The sequence below is a fragment of the Aspergillus lucknowensis genome, assembly GCF_044049455.1.
Source record: "Aspergillus lucknowensis strain CBS 449.75 chromosome Unknown BJX67scaffold_33, whole genome shotgun sequence".
NCBI classification, from domain to species: Eukaryota; Fungi; Ascomycota; class Eurotiomycetes; order Eurotiales; family Aspergillaceae; genus Aspergillus; species Aspergillus lucknowensis.
In genome coordinates this window covers 305,036-319,677 of record NW_027263577.1, presented here as the reverse complement: position 1 = coordinate 319,677, position 14,642 = coordinate 305,036, and the positions used below count along the sequence as shown (strand labels likewise).

The following is a 14,642-nucleotide window of genomic DNA, read 5'->3' as shown; positions in this document are numbered from 1 at the left end:
ATGGTTCGCCTCCCGGACGCCTCCCGGACGCCACGCAGAAACCACACGCACCTTTCCAAAACAGGACGGCGGGTAAATTCATTCGCGACCTGCGATTGAGGGATAAATCAATCGCGTCTCCTCACGGCGTCAGTGGCTGTGCTGAAATGCCGAGCCGCAATCCTCCCGTGCGAGCCGACAGGCTCAAGTCTGCACGAGTGAACACTTGCGCCAACTCAAGTCCCAGCCCGTCCCGGCTTTTTCGCATTGCGAGGTGCGGCCCAGGCACTACGCTTTGCGGCAGACTTCGGCCCGTTCTGTAACACGTCCGCCTCGCTTTGGGGGTGACACTGTCGTGCTGCCGGCATTGGGGACTCCGATCATCGAACCAAATTGATTAGCCGTGTCTCTCGGTGGTTTCCAGGCATGCAAACCCATCCATGAGCTATTTTTCCCGTAATGTGCTCTGCGACCACATAGGAACAAACGTATTTCACGAACCGGTTGCACCGTGAATTGCGCGACGGGTTGCTCAATTGCTTGGGACAGCAGAATCAGGCAGTCCGAGCGCTTTCACGGGCAAACCAGTTGCAAATTCAAACCTTGCATTGGGAATCGTCCAGTGGTGTACCTGGCCTGGTAGATACCAGATCAGCGAGCATCCAGCATGCCCCGTCGACTCATAGAGCCATGCCTCAAATACGGCGATCCCCACGGAGAGACACCCCAGGCTCCTCTTTCTCAGCAAGACCCACATTCCTACCCACGGCAGTCGCGACTCCTGGGGTCTGGAGACGCATCAGAATGGACCTCATCCGTGATGATATACTCCCGGCTAATTTACGATGAATTCATCCAAGAACTTCCGAGTTGGGCGACATGCGCCCAACGCTCGAAGATCTACTGACACATGCCTTCTCAAACTCCGTCAAGCAGAGCTTGGCCCTTTCTTCCGGAACCAAGACGCACACGGGTACCTGGTCTTCCAAACTTCCTGAAAACCCGGCACGGCCCCGAGCAGAGCAAAGTGCGAGGGTTAGAATTTTCGCGAAAGACCGTTGCTCTACCAGATGACCCGTCTTGGTTCGAAGGGCATTATATACCTTGTTACCGTGATCCGCAACTATGCCTATCCTCATTCTCTCCAGGGGCGCACGGCTTGCACTCCGGCTACAAAGATGCCTTCTCTGGAGGTGTCGTTTGACGCGTTTCTATAACCCTCGATTCCCGCTCGAAATGTCCAAGACCAAGTATTAACTTAGGGCAAGCTCACCGATGGGTTAATCATCCGAGGTTCTTTGCGAAGAATCCGGTCCCGGTATGAAGGCAAATCGAGTCATTATTTGAATTTGCATGTCGCGCCCATTTGGGGGGCGACGAGGGCCAAATTGTACGCGGCCGATCAGTTTTACACGCGGAACGATCGTGGTGTCAGCGCGTTGAGCTCGTGAGCCCCGGAGGGGGGGAGGGTTTGGGATTTTTGGAGTTATGGTGCTTCATCCTTGGTCAACAGATCACCTTGCAAGCAGCCTCAAGTTCAATGGCGACCGTTCGATACTCTGGCTCACAGAACGCGACCCAACAAGATCCAACTCGACGTTCGCCCACACCGTCTATTCGGGGGCGACGATCGATCCCTGTTGGCTCATATTTCTTTTTCTTTTATGGCACGCCCCAACAGCACGGTTCGGGGACACCCACTCACAAGAGCCGAGATATTCGGTAGAAGACTACAATTGAAAGGAAAAAAGGATTACGCAGATCGACCATCCACTCTGACGAGTCCACGAATCTCTCAGCTGCCGTGTGAGCCTGTGATGCGGTCGTTGATGCAAGGGTGGCTTAAAGTAAGGCCGGCTGACTCGCTCCCAGCCCTATTCCCAATCATCCCTGGCAGTCCATGTCCAGCGCAAAATGGTCGTGGCAAATTCCAGATGTTGCATTGATCAGATTCCTCGCTGTTTAAAGGCAGACTTTACGATAGTCGCTCCGCAGTCAAGCTAGGGACTTCAGTGTCTGATGTTTCGAATGCTCTAGATCGGAATGGCCACCGGAGTAATATTCGCGATCCTACCCTTTTCGAACCCACTATTGCACCTTTGTGCAACCACCTCGAGCCCGAGGCATCTCCTCCTTTGCACCTTGCATTGCCGATAAAAGGCTTTCCAACGGCGCCTCAGGGTGTCGGATTTGCACTCGTCAATCTTCGACAACCAAACCTTCTTTCTACCATGGATACATTGACGCAAAGTCGTCCATGTGACACACCAAGCAGCCAGGATAATGAATCCGAAAAGGCATTGCATGGACGATGCGCCACGGCAGACCACGGGGCAGATACCGATCTCCGGCGCATGCTCTCGACCCGTCACCTCACGATGATTGCCCTTGGTAGCTCGATTGGTATGGGTCTATGGCTGGGCAGCGGCACATCTCTCCGAAATGGCGGTCCAGCCGCGATCTTCATAGGATACATTCTTGCGGGAACAATGGTTTGGACGGTTAACCACGCTATCGGCGAAATGGCAGTCGTGTATCCGCTGCCAAGTGCGTTTGTGCAATGGTCGAGTATATTTATTAGTCCGTCAGTCGGGTTCGCCGTTGGATGGGCTTACTGGTTCAGTTATTTCATCACAATTGCGAACGAGCTTCAGGTAGGACACCAATACGCTACCAAACTTCATGGGAAGGCTAAGAAGTAAAGGGTGTCGTTACAGTTCTGAACTTCTGGACAGACGCGGTACCAACAGCCGCCTGGATTACAATTTTCTGGCTGGTGATCGTATTCATCAATGTTTGGGCTGTCAAGTTCTTCGGTGACGTGGAAGTCATTTCATCTACGATCAAGTTCTCGTGGATCTTCGTCGTCATAATCTCGCTGACAGGTTCTAACTTCCCCTCCGTTTTGCTACTGCTACTAATTTCCAATATTATAGTGGTATCAGCCGGCGGTGCTCCGGGAGAGGACGCAATTGGCTTCCGGTTCTGGAACGCGGAGCCCTTCACGAACGGCTTCAAGGGCTTTCTCAGCGTGATGCCAACCTGCATTTTCGCCATGTCCGGCTCCGAAAACGCAGCCTTAGCCGCAGCAGAAACCCAAAACCCCCGCAAATCAGTTCCGCGAGCCGTCGGATCAATATGGCTTCGTTTGGCGCTTTTCTACGTCCTTGGGTCCCTGGCAATCACAATCACAGTGTCACCACATGATCCGAACCTGTTCGGCGGCGACGGCGATGAAAATTCGCCCTTTGTTGTGGCGTACCAGAACGGTGGGCTCAATGCCTTAGCACATATGATGAACGCCGTCATTTTCATCTCCGTAATATCCACGGGCAGCATATCGGGCTATGGTGGATCGCGGATGTTGATGGGGTTATCACATCTCAACATGGCTCCAAAGGTCAGTTTAGCAGTCCCGATGTCATGGATTCCCACTCAGAAATGGCAGGTATTTGGCCACGCAGACGGCACCGGTCGTCCATTTGCCGGATTATTTGCCACTCTACTCCTCGGCGGGGGATTATCGTATCTAAACGTTAGCCACAGCGGCTCGGACGTCTTTGGCTGGTTCTCAAATCTCACCTCCCTCTTCACGTTATTCGGCTGGGCTTGCATCTGCATATCGCACCTCCGCATGCGGTACGCATGGAAAGCTCAAGGGCGATCTGATGCCGACCTACCATGGCGTACGTGGACGTACCCCTACGCATCGTACTGGGGGTTGTGTTGGAGTGTGATCCTCATCATAGCGGAATTCTATCTAAGCATCTGGCCTCTTCACACAAGTCCAAATGCACGAGATTTCTTCGCAAATTATATCAGCGTGATTGCTATCGTTATTGTTTACTTCGGGGCGCGATGTTGGTACCGTGGGCCGTGGTGGGTGGACGCCCAAGCCATCGATTTGGACGGGTCTCGTCGTTTCTATGCGCCAGGCGATGAGGAGGCACAGTCGATGCCATTCACATCGCGCGCATTGGGGTGGCTGCTCAAATAATGACCCATCCCACTCAATCGACTTCTTCATTCTATTTTAGCCCGGTTAAATAGTATCAGACTGCCGTTCATGGACCAAGCAAAGATAACAGCGGCTGGCACAACCTCTCCTTTAATCCAGCATTTCGATTGCATCTCTCTCCCCATTCGCCCCCTGTCGGATTTTCGCAGCCCCTGAAAGTTCTGTCAACCCGGCGGGGTGTCAACCCTTAATGCGACTGTCTCTTGATTGGCTATGGCAGTGAAAATTATCAAACAGAAAATTCTTCCCCGCATTTCATCGGGCTAGTGCCGCTACCCCGGAGGGCATCTGCCCCATTGGACCCACCGAGAGCTTCGCCTGCCGTTGCTCGGGGATGTCGGAAGGATACAACCGTGGCATAATTCCTCACTCAAGCTCAGAGATGCCGTATCTCAAACCGAGAGAAACCAACCCCGCGGGCGATTTACCGGTGCGATGATCGTCCGCCATGCGTTTCAGACTCACGCCCACACCCTCGTCACGCTTCCAGTCAGGGTATAAATACTCCCTCGAAGACGATGTCAAATCCACCTCCACCTGCTAAATACGCATTTCCCCCTTCTTCCAAACATTCTACCCCGATAGGCGGCAAAATGAAGCTCCGCGGTGCCCTCTTAGCCTCTACTCAAATACTTCTTGCAAACGCTCTCAATACCCCTTTTAGTGTCTCTGGAAGATGGATTGTCGACTCCACCAATTCATCCATCACCTATGCCGGCGTCAACTGGCCCGGTGCTGGCGAGGCCATGATCCCTGAAGGTCTTCAGTACGCCTCAATTGAGTCCACAGTGTCAAAGATAAAGTCACTGGGGATGAATACCATACGCCTCACCTTCCCCATCCAACTTGTAGACGAAATTATCGATAATTCGGAAGATACCACTATTTACGATTCCCTCGTCAATGCCCTAGGCTCGGACAACGGACCTGCCGTCTTTGAGCAGATCGTTTCGGTCAACCCTCAGATTACAGACACGACCACTAGACTCGAAGCGTACGACATGGTCGCAGAAGAATGCAATAAGCAGGGGATCTACGTACACTTGGATAACCACATCTCGCAAGCAATGTGGTGCTGTGCAGCTGATGACGGCAACGCTTGGTTCGGCGATACATACTTCGATGTCGATAAGTGGAAGAGGGGACTGGAGTACATGGCTCAACATGCCAGTTCATGGCCTGCGTTCACAGGTATCGGTCTCCGCAATGAACTTCGTGAGCCGGCCGCGGAAAACCCAGAGTACCCCTATACCTGGGAGACGTGGTATACGGAAATGACCTCTGCCGCGGAAACTGTTCATGCCGCCAACCCCGATGCCTTGATTTTCCTCTCCGGTCTCAACTATGACACTACGCTTTCTCCCATCCCAACAGCAGAGGACCTCGGCGCCGGAACGAAGTTCTATCTTTCCGACTTCGAATTCGCAAATAAACTCGTCCTAGAGATTCACAATTATGACACCGGGGCGACGAGCTGCGACGACCTGTCGGGTGGACTGTGGAACAACGGCATCAGGGCGCAGGACACCAGCGATCCGGACGTTGTCAATGTCATGCCAGTGGTGCTGACGGAATTCGGATTCGCCCAGGACGATTCAACCTGGCAGAGCGTGTATGCCACCTGTTTACGAGAATGGATACCCGAGCAACAGACGGGGTGGATGGTTTGGACGATCAGTGGGAGCTACTATATCCGTGAGGGGAGTCAGGATCTGGATGATGATTGGGGTGAGTTCTTCTTGCCTCTTTCCGATCTCATGAGCTAACCAGGATTAGGTATTCTGGATCATACCTGGTCGGAGTGGCGGAATTCGGAGGCCATAGAGCAAGGCTTACAGAAGATGGTTGATGCTTCTCTCTGAGGTACCTCCCATCACAGCTCTATGCCTGTCAAATTACTAGTCCAGACTATACGTCCAGAAAAACGCTGCCAAAAACAGATAGCTTCTAGATCTGGCGTTAGAAAATGCAAGTACCAAACACCTGATTCGGAATATCATCCCTCATCCCATATTCCTCTCCTAGATTAGATCACTCCCTCTCCCCCTTCCTCTCATTATCCCCTCCATCCTCCATGCCCTCCCGATACTCCGAGTCCTCGCCCTCATCGCCGACCTATGCGACCGAGCCTCCCTGACCAAATCAACAGCCTCCTGCGCAGGAGTATCCACAGTCACACCAGCCATGCGCATATCCAACTTCGTCAGCGAAACCCCCCCCTGGAAAGGCACAGGCGGCTGCACAAAGTCATCCGGGACGCGAATATCTGGAGATACAAGACGCTGCTCCTGGTCATTAGAAACCCTCCATGGCACAGAAAGAACGTAGTAATCCAACACCCCAGGCCTCGTCTCATCTCTCACCCACCGTCTCCCTCCAAACATGCTACTCCCACTCCACCTCTGAACAGTCGTCTCATCACCACCCCGCGCCTTCAAAGTCTTTCCGTCTCTCCGTCTAAACACCCACTTCTCAACCGCCTGCCCGGCAACAATATCAACCTCCTCCCTGCGCCTCTCCAAGCTCTCAAACTCAATAACGAAGGTGGTAACACTCGCCGGGAAAACGACCATACGCACCCACTCCGCGTGAACAAAAAGCGGCCGGTTATCCTCCCAGTGCCAGAAATCCGTATACCGGATCGTGAGCGTCACTAGCCGCGGCGCGAAATGCTCGAGCGACAGGACACGCGACAACGCCGAGCCCGGTTGGAGAATCCATAGTTGAGCGAAGATCCGGACGGGGCCGGTTTCGATGTCGATGGGCATGCCCTCGTCGTCGTCGTCGTCGTTTTCACCTTCAGCTTCGTTTTTGCTTTCGTCGTCGGTGCCTTGAGCTGTACCCGTACCCGTACCCGTACCCATACTCGTGGAATGAAAATGGGCACGATGGATAACGCTCAACGCGGTCTTCAACGCGGGTACGGAAATTCGCCCGCCGCGCGGGCCGAGGGGCGGCGCGCGGTCAACGGCCGTAAGATAAATCGTGTGCTCGGCCAGCGCGAAGGGCATGAACCACGTCTCGAGGTATGCCTGCTTGCAGGTGCGCAGGAGCGCGGTGTCTGTCCTGCGGGGCGCGGAGTGACCCGGTCTTCTCCAGTAGGTTTCGCGGGCGTAGGCGTGGGCAGGGTCTGGGTCCTCGTAGGAGGAGAGGGCGTAGCTGAATATTTCGTGGCGGATTTCGGGGGGTAAGACGGTGAAGAGGGGGGAGGTTTCTTGGGGGGTGCATGTTGTGAAGGGTGGGGGGTGGAGGGTTGGTGATGTTGGTGTTGGGGATTGGGATGGGGATGGCATTTTACCTTTGGGTCGTTGCGGAGTGGTGTGTGTTGGATTGTGTTGGTGAGATGGATGAGAAGTCGAGTGAGGCTCCGAAATAAAGTGCGGGGATTGTTGGTGGTTGCCTGCACGTGGCAGGGAGGATGCTGACGCAAGAGATGTCGAAACCACAAGATGAAATTGTCTATCGCTATTCAGACGCTACAAAAGCAAGTCTATCCAAAGTCGTCCCGAATTGATCTAACCGAAATGAGGGGCGTTGAGAATAATCCCCATCAGGATACCTGCAAGGGTACCCGCGATCGGGACCGTCATAATCCAAGCAAAGACCAAAAGACCGACACGCTGCCAGTTAACGGCCTTCAGATTGCCATTGCAAAGGCCGACACCGACCGTAGCCCCGGTGATGCACATAGAAGTCGAGACAGGAAGGGAGTATTGAGAGAAAATGAGGACGGTAATGGCGGCGCCCATTTCCATGGAGCATCCACGGCTGGGGGAATGGTAGGTGATCTTGTTGCCCATGACTATGAGAGTGTTAGCATTCGTTCACAGGATAGATACTAATCCGACTTCGGGGAGTAACGTACCCTTCATAATGTTGTAGCCATAGGTGATAAGACCAACCGAGATGGTAGCAGAAAGTACAGCCAGCTGCCAGACTTCAACGTCCGCTTCAGATTCGGCAGCATTCCCCGTCCTCCACGCACCGTACAGCACAGCCCATGGTCCAACAGAGTTGCCAATGTCGTTTGCTCCGTGTGCAAAGGATGCCGTGCATGCAGTAAGAATCTGAATAAACGAATAGGTGTGTTCAACCTCGTTGGGGTATTTCTTCGCGTGGGAATACACGCGCTCCATGCGGTCACCTTCAGGCGTGCCATGGATACCACTCTGCGCCGCGTGGATATCGTAGTGCAGACCATAGAGTGCACCAACAATGACCATGCAAGGGATTCGCTTGAGAAGAATCCTGAGGTTCTTAATTTCATATATTTCACCGGGCCCCATCGGGTTCTCGTGCAATGTTCGCATCGCCCAGGCAAGAAGCCCGCGTCCCTTGCGGAGCTTAGCATGGAACTTCTCCTCAGCCTGAGCCATGAGCAGCTTGTAGTCGACCTGTCCCTCGGCCACCTTCACACTCTTCTCGTTGGCCTGGGTAGCTTTGGGAAGGACATCGATAGGATCCACACGAATGGTGTCGGGAGATCCGATTTCGTTGATATCGGGGTCCTCTTGAACCACCGCGTAGTTGGGCACAACAGCAATGGCACGGTCAGTACCAGCCGGGGCAGGACGGCTCCACAGAAGCGGTCCACTCAGGACATGATACCACCTGATCGAGCCGTCGCGTTTAATCACCTTGGCATGTGTCCACGGAACGAAAAACAACGCAGAGATGAGACACACTCCACCACCAGTGCCCATGGTGACAGCAGCAATGTACCAGGCTGGTCGCTTGTTCAACCCAAGGTTGGGTGAGCCCTTGTAGACAATAGACAAGGTACAGATTGTGGCTGCCACCAGGAAGAAGAAGGGTGCTGACCAGACAGCCCATGGGACAGGGCACCTCCGCTTGTGGACAACGAGCTTGATCGACATGAAAATAATCGCTCCGAAGCATGCAGCAATAGCAGGTGCCATCCCAAGACCAGCGAAGATTGCGCCGAGGCCCTTTCCACCATTCCAACCCCACTGAACTTGGGAAGCTCCCACCGTAGCCACACCAACTCCGGCCACGGACGAGATCAACGAGTACGTGGAGGAAACGTGTGCGGAATGGCGAGTACACCACATAACCCAGGAGGATGCAGCTGCGAGGGCGCAGGTGAACGCAAGCATTTGGACACCTGCGTTGCCTGCAAAGGATTCATGAGGGATAATGCCGTTCTTGATTGTATCAGCCGAGCGAGCACCGACGGTGATGGCTCCGAGCATTTCGAATATCGTGCCACAAACCATGGCTTGGCGGTAGGTAATAGATCTGGAGGAGACGCTCGTTGCCCACGCATTTGCCACGTCGTCTTCTCGTCGTTAGAATCGTACTGCATCTGGAGGGAGTGAAGAAGACATACTTGCACCATTGTTATAGGCATCCAACAGGGCAAAGAAGGTGCCAATAACGAAGACAAAAGTATACTCGGAGAGCACCATCTTGGCAAACAGCGAGTGGAATGGTTCGAGATATGTGTTCGGTGAGTCCGATGCAGGGAAAAAGGAATGACAGTCAAGGATGAAATGCCCCGGCTTTTATGTGTCGCCTCACGGAGGAGATCCGCACAGTGAGCATGGTGTTACATCCCACGTGCGAGACTGTGTCGCCGTGGCCAGCGGCACTCGAAAGGATTCTAGGCGAAACTTGGGCGAAACTGGTGGGATGTGGTGGGAGTACGGGAGGTGTCGTGTGCCCCAGGGGACTGTGGCGTTATCGAGATTGCGCTAGAACAGCAGGTAGCGGAGCTGCACCTCTCCCCCGCCAGTGATATAATCTGGAAAAGTCCCGAGAACTCTTTCTAGAACACACATAACCCCCACAGATCACAATCGCAATCGCAACGAGATTTCCTCTGTGACGAAGGACATTCATCGATAAAGAGCGGGCATCCGTTCGAGTCTCCTTCCCTGGAAATGCCCTCGAAACATTCCGCCATGGCAAGGCCGTCCATCCTTCATCGCATGCCCAAGAGCCCAAGGATTGAGTGATTTGTGGCGCCAATTGAAACTCGGAGACTCGTCCGCAAAATGATGATAGCCGATGGTACGTCGAGACACAAGAGTGCCGCGACAACACGATGAGCCCGCCCGAAGCGAGTCCCTGAGCCAGAGTTTGTCATTTGTCCAGCAGAGCCTTTTCTGATTCAGCCCCGAGCCAGCTCCAGGCTTCGCCAGCGCCATTCGACTTGGCAGGCTCGGCGGACAATTCCGATAATTCTGTTCACCAATGCGGATCGGAGTCCGGCTTGGCAATATAGGGCTCCCGGCCTATGGGAGCTGGATGTTGTCCCACGCGTGGTGTCCTCCGCCTGTTACTGGATCTTGAGCGCCAAGGCCTCCGCGTAATGCTCCAATCGCCGCAGTTCTCTGTCTTTGAACGCCCGGGCCAAGAAGGACGAGAAAAAACTAACTCGAGTCTCGGAGAAGCCAGTACTGAGATCGCCCGCCAGGATGCGCGATTTCCCTTGACAAATGACAAGCACCCCAAGATTTCCTCGGCAGACGTGTCATGTCTTGGGATGGAGCGTTGAGGTTGGATGAAACGTCGACTCACAGGGTGTCAAAATCAAGAGAACATGTCGAAGAAACGAGGAGTGACCTGCGATGCCTAAAATACGAGGTGTCTCTGCTCTGAGCCTCTCCTGGCCAACAGAGCTCTTCTTTGAGAAGCGGCGACACTGCGAGCTTGAATGCGTGGCATGACCGGGGGGAAGGATGCCCTTTCGGCCGTGGAAGGTTTCTGGAAGTTCCACGCAGGAGTCCTAACCTGTTTGGGAGAGATTAACCCCCAGTCTCCGACCCACTCCACCATGATGTGACTGCGCCAGGGTCGGGAAGCGAAAGGTGCCAGGGTGTGCGGGGCAACATTTGAACCAGGAGTAGTCTCGACAGAGCCTGCAGGTTTTGGAGACGGGCGGACTTGATGTCAGGACGCAAGATATCGACAAGCCCGGTTGAGCTATTTGGCGGATCGAGTCAACGACGTCTGCCAAACGAGCCGACATCATCGTATATTGGCCGTTCCTTCACGTGCACGCATCAAGGTCTGTGAGATCACGGCCAAGCTCTTGTCAACTCTCGCCCACAAAATATGCGCCCTTTATCTAGCCCATTCGTTTGTTCCCGTATGAACGGGAAGGGCAGATATCCCTCGTAATGTCTCGTGATATCATCGGTTCCGCGTGGCGGTGCGTCGGGGATGGCGACACCTCCCCTGTAACGTAGTTTAGACTTTGTTTTTAAATATCAAAGAAGTGAGAGGCAATACCACGTAAGCTCGGAAGTCCCTCAAGGCTACCTTAAAGGCAGGCATTCCAAGCATCGATTCTCGAAAGGTAACAGCACTCCAGCTGCTTGTAAAAGACTGAAGATCTCATCAACAAGCCCACAAGCCCAGGCACGTCCGCACCAGTTGGTCATGCCATACAGAAGAAGGTCGAGCGTGCGTTCTCCCTGGGCAACTCCGGTTGCTAAAAAGTAGGTGATATGGCAAGGCCGAGTTGTCATGTTGTGAGACTGCCAATGGGACAATACACCAGAGCCACGGGGATAGTTACGTGTGGAGTAAAGCACAGTACTCCCGCTCTCCGGAACTGACGCCATCAACCCTCTTTGACGAGGCGTCCCCGCGCCAGGCCCTTCTCGATAATTCGTGTCTTAACGCTGCTGACGCCGTTTACCTTTCTCATCTAGAGGTCCGAATAAACAATGCATTTTCGCGGCACGATCCACACCCGGCTCGAGGATTCCCTGCCCTATTACGAAGCAACCGATCCTCGGATAATGTCGTCATCCACATTTCCCAGAGTCGGTCCTATCCCTTGGTTCGTAGAGCAAGACCGAACACCGATATGAACCATTGCGAACCAACCCATCGTACAACTCGCGAAGGCGAATCTGGGAGCAGCCGAAAAGGGTGAGAGCCACTCCCTAAGTTATGAAGTGGCGGAAGACCAGGTCAATCTCCTCTCTCTCAGACTGACAATGGGCATTGGGTTAGCGTTCAGTCATTTTAGCTCGAGCATCCCCCAACCAGGCCCAGCATCACCACGCAACACCGCGCGACATCAGCGTCCACGGTGTTGAGGTTCGGATCTCATCTTTATCAAGGAATACATTGAAGTGGTTGCACTATACCCGATGCAACAATTTTCGCGCTAAAAGTCCGCGAACAGCAACTGCAAGAGTCTGGGACGATGAAAGTGCTTGGGCATTGGATGGAGTGGTGGAAGAAGGTTCCGATGGGAGGGCGCAAGGTCACGTGTATACCCAGTCACGTGCATCTCAACGAAACAACCCAAGCCGTCGCTGTCATCGTGGCCAACACCAGAAAGCACAGTGCAGTATCGCTTCTTCCAATCCGTCTGAAAAGTTGCCCTCGAGATTTTGGCATCCAATAAATATCTCAATATAGTGTGACAAGGAAGTTCGTACCTACCCTCCGCACCGTGTATAGTGGCGGCCGTTGTATACATCTCTCCATATGGATTTGATACCGAAAAAAAAACTCGAAGTACCAAGCATGTGGGATCAGCATGAGCGAGGTCTACAGTAGCACAAGGCGGACGGAGCAGACTCCAGCGGACTGCGCGAGATCTGCGTGCTGACGCTGGAACCACCGGACTTCGGGTTGTGATGTATCTATCTGCATTCCATTCCGAGGATAAGAAACGCAGCATGGTTCTGAGAATTGAATCATCACGAGCGCCACTGGCTACGCTACGGATACACAGGGCCCCTCCACACCCCGAAAAGCGCATCCAGAATCTCATACTTCTCTTGTACATCCCTACACTCATCCTTCCAGAACTCCAGCATCCGCGCAACGTCGATAATACTCTCCTCCCAGTCCCCGGGAAGCATAGACGCTAGTTCTGGCCGTCGCAGGGCAGCAAGGAGGACGAACGCGCTTCTCGCGCAGGACCGCAGCATGAGCCACGTCCCGTGGTGGCGATAGTAGAACCCCTTACGGTTCTGCTGGATCCGCTCGACGCAGACCCGTAGACCTTTCCGCACGTATGTCTCGGCTGTTGCGCTCGGTATTCGCCCGTAGTGCACGGCGTTCTCGACGAAGTACCAGTACATCATTTCCTGGCAGTCGAGGAAGTGGCCGCTGAGGATGAAGCGGAGCGCTTCGTGCTCGGTGTCTTGGAGGTCTGGGATGTCGAGGGCGAGCATTTCTGGGAGGGATCGGAGCCTGAGGTGGAAAGCCTGTATTAATATGTGACGTGATGTTATGTGTTGCGTGCGACCTACCAAGAGTCCATTTGCTCCTCGAAATCCGCCACGGCATACTCAATGCTCGACTCATGCGTTGAGGCCATATCGGATTGGTAGAGGTGGCTAAGGATCCGGTTCCCTAGCCTCCGCAGGGCAATTTCAGCGAGGTAGTAGTACCAAGCTGCTTCGTCCTTGGTCCGCAGCTCATTTGGGGGCGTGGGAAAAAAGGTGGGGTATGTCAGGTCCCAGTCGCTTTTCTGCGGGAGATTCAGTTCCAGACGGAGTTCCCTACTGCAATTAGACCGATGTTCCTCGAAGGTTGTTTACGAGGGGGTACGTACAGCTCCGACTTGAAGCACGTCCAGTAGATGCGCTGCTTCGGGCTCCATTCACCCTCGGTCCCTGTACGGTCCGGGTGATTGATCAGGAAGCCCTGGCAGCATGCGAGCGCCTGCACGAACATCCTCCAGCCTTCGACAGGACGCAGGGTCGCGACGAGGTACGCCCCGGCCAGGAAGAAGCATTGCGCGTCGATGACTCGGCTCCCGCAGAGTAGCATCCCCATGCGCTTCTGTGCGGCTAGGAAGTATGTCTCCGCTTGGCGGATGGCGGGTGAATGGTGGAATGTTGTGGGTGAGCTGCCGTCGAGGTGGTTTGAGAAGGGGGTTGCGATGGAGCCGTGGGCGTAGATGAGCAGCTGTCTCTTTAGAACCATGTTGTATGAGGTTAGGGTTAGATTCACCTACCAGAAGACAGGACATCGCGTCCCAGCCCACGCCGTTGAAGCAGACCATCTTCATATACTCTCGGACGGCCTCTTCCTCTAGGATGGGATTGAAAATGTGTACATTGTCAAAGTAGCTTTGCAGCAGTGATTCAGCGCAGGGTAGGTCAACGTTGACTGATATCGGCAGGTTGGCAGACTCCGATAGAGCATGTTCATCCTCGGCAAACGGACCAGGGTAATGTCGTGCAGGAAACTCCTTTTCTTCGAAAACGGGCCATTTCAGGACTGCCTCGATGTGAATGAGTGAATGTTTTCGCGGCATATTGGGATCCGAGCAGAGGTCCGTCTGCGGCTCTGACGGCGACGTCTCAATGACCGGTAGCATATCTGCCTCCTTGCTCCGAATCAGAGCCTCCAGCTCGTCCATCCGCTGCAGAATCGCCAGACTCGCGGGATCGAATCTGCGCCAGCATTAGCAAGCAACAGCCTCATCAAGCCAAGCTCAAAACCGCAACGCACGTAGAAGGGTCTGCCTGCGCATAAAGGCAATCAGCCCCGAGCCGCACGCACGAGCTACAGGACGGGCGGGCATTGTCGCACTTTGTCCGGCGGAATCGACACGTGTGACAGGCCTTTGTGGCTCGTTTTCGCGGGTACGTCGCTGCCGGACGGGCGTGAGTCCGCTTCTGAACGGTCGTGCCAGCCATCG

General features: G+C 54.1%; 5 protein-coding genes across 5 annotated transcripts; 2 read left to right on the top strand and 3 right to left on the bottom strand.

Annotated features, from left to right (window-relative positions):
* Window positions 1-2,210: 2,210 nt before the first annotated feature.
* On the top strand, window positions 2,211-3,976 carry BJX67DRAFT_373374 (putative amino acid transporter; the record flags this gene model as incomplete). Its single annotated transcript, XM_071031388.1, has 4 exons — window positions 2,211-2,633; window positions 2,684-2,864; window positions 2,916-3,379; window positions 3,428-3,976. The coding sequence occupies 4 exons, from the start codon at window positions 2,211-2,213 to the stop codon at window positions 3,974-3,976; spliced, it is 1,617 nt and encodes a 538-aa protein (XP_070884298.1).
* A 614-nt stretch (window positions 3,977-4,590) lies between these two features.
* Window positions 4,591-5,859, top strand: BJX67DRAFT_383060 (cellulase family protein; the record flags this gene model as incomplete). The annotated part of the gene is made up of 2 exons (XM_071033366.1): window positions 4,591-5,725; window positions 5,774-5,859. The coding sequence occupies 2 exons, from the start codon at window positions 4,591-4,593 to the stop codon at window positions 5,857-5,859; spliced, it is 1,221 nt and encodes a 406-aa protein (XP_070884297.1).
* On the bottom strand, window positions 5,838-7,401 carry BJX67DRAFT_187250 (uncharacterized protein). Its single transcript, XM_071025267.1, has one exon. It carries the CDS (start codon window positions 7,288-7,290, stop codon window positions 6,019-6,021), a length of 1,272 nt encoding a protein of 423 aa, XP_070884296.1. The 5' UTR covers window positions 7,291-7,401; the 3' UTR covers window positions 5,838-6,018.
* BJX67DRAFT_187256 (inorganic phosphate transporter) lies at window positions 7,402-9,640 on the bottom strand. Its single transcript, XM_071025268.1, has 3 exons — window positions 9,348-9,640; window positions 7,863-9,296; window positions 7,402-7,799 (listed from the first exon to the last, which is right to left on the bottom strand). Exons 1-3 carry the CDS (start codon window positions 9,424-9,426, stop codon window positions 7,513-7,515), a joined length of 1,800 nt encoding a protein of 599 aa, XP_070884295.1. The 5' UTR covers window positions 9,427-9,640; the 3' UTR covers window positions 7,402-7,512.
* Window positions 9,641-12,378: 2,738 nt separating this feature from the next.
* On the bottom strand, window positions 12,379-14,640 carry BJX67DRAFT_389519 (uncharacterized protein; the record flags this gene model as incomplete). Its single annotated transcript, XM_071034512.1, has 5 exons — window positions 12,379-13,183; window positions 13,243-13,494; window positions 13,548-13,903; window positions 13,953-14,394; window positions 14,453-14,640. The coding sequence occupies 5 exons, from the start codon at window positions 14,638-14,640 to the stop codon at window positions 12,706-12,708; spliced, it is 1,716 nt and encodes a 571-aa protein (XP_070884294.1). The 3' UTR covers window positions 12,379-12,705.
* Between the last annotated feature and the right edge of the window lie 2 nt (window positions 14,641-14,642).